General features: G+C 38.0%; 1 protein-coding gene across 3 annotated transcripts in view; it reads left to right on the forward strand.

Moving 5' to 3' along the window:
* The window catches only part of LOC107728276 (voltage-dependent anion-selective channel protein 1), an 11,725-nt gene extending 5,677 nt beyond the window's left edge, over positions 1–6,048 (forward strand). For all 3 annotated transcript variants that reach the window (XM_016538397.1, XM_016538398.1, XM_016538396.1), the window contains exons 4-9: positions 471–623; positions 712–764; positions 1,094–1,321; positions 2,511–2,661; positions 3,514–3,571; positions 5,210–6,048. In XM_016538397.1, coding sequence (XP_016393883.1) covers positions 471–623; positions 712–764; positions 1,094–1,321; positions 2,511–2,661; positions 3,514–3,571; positions 5,210–5,301 — 735 coding nt within the window. In that variant the 3' untranslated portion in view covers positions 5,302–6,048. The remainder of the gene's footprint in view (positions 1–470; positions 624–711; positions 765–1,093; positions 1,322–2,510; positions 2,662–3,513; positions 3,572–5,209) is intronic.
* The last annotated feature ends 1,350 nt before the right edge of the window (positions 6,049–7,398 follow it).

Genomic DNA, 7,398 nt, shown 5'->3' on the forward strand with positions numbered 1-7,398 from the left:
ACCCTGAGATCGGCTGAATGGATTCGAAAACGGTAAAACTCAACTGTTTAACTCTAGGGGAGTTGGAAAATGAGTTTATTTTCAAAAATAGTGGAGTGTTCCTTTAAATTAGATTTTTTTAAAAACTTGAATCCTAGACATTTGATATTTAACAAAACTGAACATTTTTATGGCAATTTTATTGACATGTATTTTCAAATAGCAGATTTTTTGTTCTGAATTCTTAGACTGCAGATATCCAGTTTTTAACCGTAAGGCTAAAGGCGAAATTCAGAACACCAAATTCGATATTCATTCTAAAATGTAAAATTCAAAATACAGAAATTCGGATTGTACAGAAAGTGGGTCAGAGTTCAAGCTTCTGGGTTAAACAGGAAAGAGGGTCTTAGAGGAGTTGAACGTCGCATTTTGTCTCATTTGAGTTTCAGTAATTCTCAGCATGTGACGCATCCGTTCTCCTGGTGCTGTAGGAGTTCAAGAGCTCCGGCTCGGCTAACACGGAGACCAGCAAGGTAGCAGGAACGCTGGAGACCAAGTACAAGTGGGCAGAACACGGCCTGACCTTCACTGAGAAGTGGAACACTGACAACACTCTGGGCACGGAGATCACTCTGCAGGACCAGGTACCAGACCCGGAAAGCTGAGCTCCACTTGATTGGATATGAATTACATTCTTGTCATTTAACACGAGTGCTGCTTTCTTCTCCTCAGCTGGCTAAAGGACTGAAGTTGACATTTGATTCCTCCTTTTCTCCGAACACTGGGTATGTGACTTGTTCACTATGTGCTCCAGCACAATTAGTGTCGCTGTAGTGATCGCACCGGGGATCATGAGCTGCTGACGTGTAAATGAACACCGTGCTGCGCTCCACTCGGAAACATGCATATATTTATTGAATTAAATCTCAGTCTAGTGATTTAATAATCACGCTAAGCCTTGTTGCATTTTCAGTTTTGATTAGTTGTGCAGCCCTAGTTAAACAAGCACATGAGAATATCAGGTGATGACTTGCATTCAGTATTGTGGGTTTTCACACAAACTCAGCACAGTTTCCTCTGACGCTTCACTGGCTTCTCTCATGACTTCCCATAGAAAGAAGAGCGGGAAGATCAAGAGCGGCTACCAGCGCGAGCACATCAATCTGGGCTGTGATGTGGACTATGACATCAATGGCACCGCGGTGCACGGAGCCGTGGTCGTGGGCTTCGAGGGCTGGCTGGCCGGGTACCAGATGACTTTCGAGGCTGGGAGGAACCGGGTCACCCAGAGCAACTTAGCTGTGGGCTACAAGACCGACGAGTTCCAGCTCCACACAAACGTGTATGTACCAAACGCAAAATCGTCAGACCTACGCTAGCGAGTCTGTTGTCTGTCTCCAGCAGTCTCAAGGTCGGAAAGCTGGGTTATTTATATATACGTTTATTCCCCGGCGATTGGATTTGTCAAGGGCTTTGCAGCAGGAAGTAGCATGCTGATGTCTGGTGCTTGTTTATATCATTGAAGCTCAAATCTTAAGGAGTGAGTGAGTTGTGTGCAGTTGTGTTTAGGGCTGCATATAACAAAGACACACTGCAACCTTTTTAATGAAAAATATGCAGTCAAAAATGGTGATTTTTTTTATTTTTATTTATATTCTTACATTAAAAAACGGCAAGTAAGACACTGAATTAAACATGTTTTTTTTTTCTTAATAAAATAGTATTTTCTTGTAAAAAAAATACTGCAATCTTTATTTTATAACATCAAAAAATTATTTTATTTAAACCTTCCATAAATGAAGGCTTTAAAAAGGTCTCAAGTTGGAACAGAAAGTCTTAAAAATCATAGTCATGGCATTAAGTATGCATGCTTTCTCAGTGGTTTACTTTTTTTTTTTTTGCAATACAAACATCTAAACATCTTGAAAGACGTCTCCAAGACCCTCTTTCCTGTTTAACCCTGAAGCTTGACCTCTGAACCACTTACCGTACAATGTGAATTCCTCCATTTAGAATTTTAGAATTTTGAATTTGGTGTTCCAAATTTCTTCTTCATCTTGAAAACTTGAAGCTTATTGTTAAAAACGGGATACTTGGAGTCTAAGAATTCAGAACAAGAAATCTGCTATTTGAAAATTCGTATCTATAAAATTGCCATAAAACATCCTACTTTTATTTGAGATGCAAACTGAAGATATAAAGTCTTGTTTTCTGAGACTCTGAACAAAATTATGTGAATTTATGCTTAAAACAAGAACAAATGTGTCAGTGGGGAATGAAAACATTCATAAAACCTGCAGAAACCCTGTGTGTTTTCCCTTTTGTGGATCTCAGTTGATTGAAACGTGTTTCGAGTTGAAATATCCTTTGGAATAGAAGTATAGTCAAAATGTTGTTTTGCATTCTATTATGTGATTTAGTGAAATTGATTTTCATCAACTAGATGATCATTTGTTTTCAACAGTGTACTTTTTGCATTTCAGTGCATTTTATTAATTAAAAGATGTGTGCGATGTGTTTTCAAATCGCAGGAATGATGGAACAGAATTTGGTGGCTCCATTTACCAGAAAGTGAACGATAATCTGGAGACGGCGGTCAACCTGGCCTGGACCGCCGGCAACAGCAACACCCGCTTTGGCATCGCTGCCAAGTATCAGATCGATGCCGATGCTTCCTTCTCGGTAAGTTATCATTGCCGCTTTTAGTTTTTGACCATGCTGCTTTTTCACTGATCAAGGCAGTCATTTCTCCTGGCATAATGATGTAACCTGAAAAAATCCCCAGCACTAAAGGCCTCATTGCACCAAACCTTAACTTTTGTGCACGTGAAAGAAACAACAAGAGTGTTAATGAATAGCACGCTTTCACAACGTGATGTAGCCAAGCAGAATGCAATCAGAATTTAACCTGAAATTCAAAATGTGAGTGCAATAAGTCTGGTAACACTTTCCATGAAGCCTGGATTTATAATGCATTATAAGGGTATTGTTAATGCATTATAATGCATGCATGGTGCCTTATAAACAACCTGTTGTATCATCTGATAAATAAACATAACAACAGTTACAATGCATTATAATACTAACCTATTTGTGGTTATAACTTTTACGAGTATGATGCATTGTAACACCAGATGAAGAAGCCTGCATTTATAATGCACCATAAGGGTATTCTTAATGCATAATAATGCACGCTAATAAAAAAACATATAACGTGTTGTATAATCTCATGAATAATCATAACAACAGTAATACGTGTAATGCACATGTAAACGGAATCGGATTCAGATTGGATTCATTCCGATTAGCAAATTAATGCACGTAAACATACCTAGTGTAAATGCAGCCTAAATATGACAAGAGTTTGGATGAGATGTTGTTGTGAAGCATGCTCAGCTAGGAAGAGCCTGGTCTTCATGACGTTCAGCTGGTTATGAAAAATAAGCCCATGCTTTCTGAAAGGGCTGAAATGTAGTGCTGTTATGTTTGTCGGCAGTGACTTTTGCAGTCAAGCATGTTTTGTCTGTTTTACAGGCCAAAGTGAATAATTCTAGCCTCGTCGGCCTGGGATATACTCAAACCTTGAAGCCTGGTGAGTATGTGAATCAGGTGCACCGAGTTTATTAAACCTGTTTAAATGCATATGCAACCGTTTAAAGCTCCACTCCTGCTCCTGGACGGTCACTATCCTGCAGAGTTTAGCTTCAGTCCTAATTGAACCCAGCTGAACCAACTAATCACAGTCGCAAGGATTGCTAGAAACTTCAGGAAAAGTGTGTTTGGGCGGGTTGAGGCTACATCCACATTAATCCAGATACATTTGACCTTTGGTCCACACTAGCTATGTTTTCATGACCCTGTTTTTATGCACATTTTGAATGCGGAAAAATGGGAGATGGAAACGCATTTGCCCTATAAATTCCTCTATGCGCATTTAAAAAAGTCTGTGCAATGAAACCAGCAGACCGATCTCATTGCACAGCATCTCAATGTTGTTTTGGTCGTTCTGCAGTGCCTGAGCTAAAGCCTGTTGTCTTAAGTATTTCTGTATAATCGCCTCCCAGAACTGTCTTAACACGACTGCGTTCCCAAACAGCAGCATCCGCCTCCGAAAGCAATGAACGCATTTATTATGTTTCGTCTGCTCGCTTTTCCAGTGGCTTCTCCTACTTTTCATAGCGATATTTAGTGGCAGTTTATCAGGAAGTGACGATTTTGTTCTCTTTGACTCGTTGGATGGAAACGGTGCTTATTCGCAAATATTTCATGCGATATTCCAATTTTGCGCAAAAGTTAAATTCGCAACTTTGGATGGAAACATAGCTATTGAGACCCAGTTTTTGAAGATGCTTTCTCAAGTAGATACAGTTGAATAGTCTGTTTTCATGTTGTAGTTTGGAGCGTGAAAACAGAGGCATTCAAAATGATGACGCATGTTGAGTCATGTGACGCGTTGTAATCATAGATATCTACGCTTGTACTGGCATTGTTGTGCCTAATGTTCACTTTCATAGTGCTGCTAAAGATAAATGTTACAATTGCATATTACATTCCTGCAAAGATGGCAGAATACTTAACTTGCGATTGCTATCATGCGGCAAAAAATGACAGCTGCTTTTTAGACCATACATGATTTTATTTTTTTTTTAAAAAGTGTCTTCTGCTCACCAAGACTGCATTAATTCGATCAAAAATACAGTAAAACAGTAATATTGTGAAATATTATAACATTTTAAATGATGATTTAAAAAAAAAAAATTTTTTCATGTACATTAGGGGTCAAAAATTCAATTTATTTTTTAATCCATATTTTACTACATCTCAGTTTCCAGAAAAATATGCAGCTCAACTGTTTTCAACATTTAAAAGAATCAGAAATGTTTCTTGAGCAGCAAATCAGCATCTTAGAATGATTTCTGAAGGATCATGCGACACTGAAGAAAATTCAGCTTTGATCACAGAAATAAATTATATTTTAAAGTACCATAAAATAGAAAACCATTATTTTAAATTGCAATAATATTTCACAATATTATAGTTTTTTTTCTGGATTTTTAATCAAATAAATGCAGCCTTGATGAGCAAAAGAGACTTTAAAAAAAGGTAAAAAACGTTTAAAATCTTACTGATCCCAAACTATGGCAGTGTATATGCCGTTCTGTTGTTTTCAGTAAGCTCTCTTGGATGTGATCGTTCCTTGTCTAACTTTTTCCCTCTTCTCTCGGTTCAGGTATTAAGCTGACCCTTTCTGCTCTTCTGGATGGGAAGAACATTAACGCAGGTGGCCACAAACTGGGTTTGGGCCTGGAGTTCGAGGCATAGGAAGCTGAAGATTGCAATAATCCTGGCTTGATTTTTTTTTTTTGAATACCTACCCTCACCTTGTTACTCTTAGATGCCCTGGCCAAGGACACGCACTATACTCTTGTCAAACAATGCATTAGTGATGGCTCACTTCTTCAGAGAGTGCAGCAAATGCATATTTACTAGGTCACACAGAACGAAAGAAGAGCATTTAGGATTGGCTTGAAAAATTTATTTTCAACATTATTTATTACAGTGTTGATCATGACGGAATGTTTTACTGAGGTTTAATTTTTGGGAAGGGAAGCGTTGGGTAGAAACGCACACGTTTGCATCAGACAACACTAATATTAGGTCACAACAGTCCTGATCTACGGTTTTCACCCCGACAAAGCTTGAACGAAGGGACCCGTGTGTAACAGATGACACTCAGAGGGCTGCTGTAGGAGCCCTTCACGTCTTTAGTTGTAGACACCAGACTTTTGGGTGCGTTTCGTGTTTTTGTCTCGTCTGTGTGAGTGAAACCACATGTGTATCTCGTCCATTATGGTTTTTCCGCTGCATACTTGCCTGTACCTTTGATGGCAAATTTCAGCTCTCCCTGAACTAAAGGAGGTTTTAAACCAGCTTCTGACGTATTGGGTAGAGCAGAAAAGCTCTGAATAGGTGGATGCAGTCTTCCGTTTTTAAATGTAGGATTAGAATACTGGGTTTGGCAGTATGGATACTTTCATTGAATAAAACATTTCAACTTGGACCACACTACTCAACTGTGCAGTTTGGTGTGTTACTCTGAAAATCAGTCTTTTTGCATATAATAACTAATAGTAGTTTTTTCCTTAAATGTGCATTAGTAACTTTTATAAACAGAAGTTGAATTAGGTACTCAAAGACTTTGTTATAGCTTACAGTGTGCCATTGTCTGCTTTATTTTTTGTCAATGTAAGATGCATACACACATTTATTCAAGGTGTTCGGACAATATGCTTTGAGCATACTTCTTTTAAAGAAATATCCTCTTTTTACAAAAAAAAAAAAATATATAATTGTGATGAAGAGCACAAAAAGCTTTATAAATCAAATGAATATCCATTGTATTAATACTATTGATGAAACCACAAGGCTGGCAAGGAGCTATATGTAATTACAACATAAATGGTAACTTTTTTTTATTTTTATGTTTTAACTCCTTTAGTGCTTTTCGGAAAAAGGGTTGTTGTTTTTTTTGTCTTGAAATTCTCTGGTTATGTTGTCAAATATGTTAGTAGAATAGTAGTAAACCCACAGCTGATATTGAGTGATAAAGTAATATTTCAGAAAAAAATCAAGTATTTATAGATTGTTCTCTAATTTTGATCCCACTGTAGGTAGTAGTGAATTAGTGAGTAAATGATATTGGACCTTGCTAAATGAAGGTATCTGAATAGAAAGGATTGCTGCGTCCTAATTCGCATACTATCGGTCCTAAATAGTAATCGAAAATAGAATTAGTGTGTCCCAAATCGTAGTATGTTGAAATTAGTATGCCAAAGTTTCCCGGATGCTCTACTACTAAAGATTAAAATTCGAAGTGCAGATCGATGCACACTCTAACGGCTAATATTGCTCACAACACTGCGCGCAAGACGAGGATTCGGTTAGAACTACAAACACGCGTTAAAAAACTACAAGCATGGCGGATATGCGAGACCGACGGACAGGTAGAGTAAGGGGTTTGAGTGATAAATAATATCTAACCTGAAGAAAAAATATTTGTGTAATGTTACCAGCGTTATATTTAATCTGCAGCAACCTTGTGAACTTTCATAAAGACGCGTTTGGTCATTAACTTTTAAATGTATCGTTATACAAACACGTGTGGAGAGTTCTCGGCATGAAGGACACGCGAATGGCAGATCGACATGCCTCTTCATTTCTCTCCAGTATGGTAGGAAATTAAATTAAACGAAATGTGGATGATGTGATAAGATGATTGACAGGGCAGTTTAAACGGTGACGGAATGCACGTAACTAAGCAACAGAGCGTCCGTTAAAAACGCAGTTGTGAAGAAGTATTTTGTCCAGACGCTTGCATACTATTCTACTACATAGTCAACATATGAGTACATAGCGTTG

The sequence above is a fragment of the Sinocyclocheilus rhinocerous genome, unplaced genomic scaffold (assembly GCF_001515625.1).
Source record: "Sinocyclocheilus rhinocerous isolate Xijiao unplaced genomic scaffold, SAMN03320098_v1.1 scaffold217, whole genome shotgun sequence".
Classification (NCBI taxonomy): Eukaryota; Metazoa; Chordata; class Actinopteri; order Cypriniformes; family Cyprinidae; genus Sinocyclocheilus; species Sinocyclocheilus rhinocerous.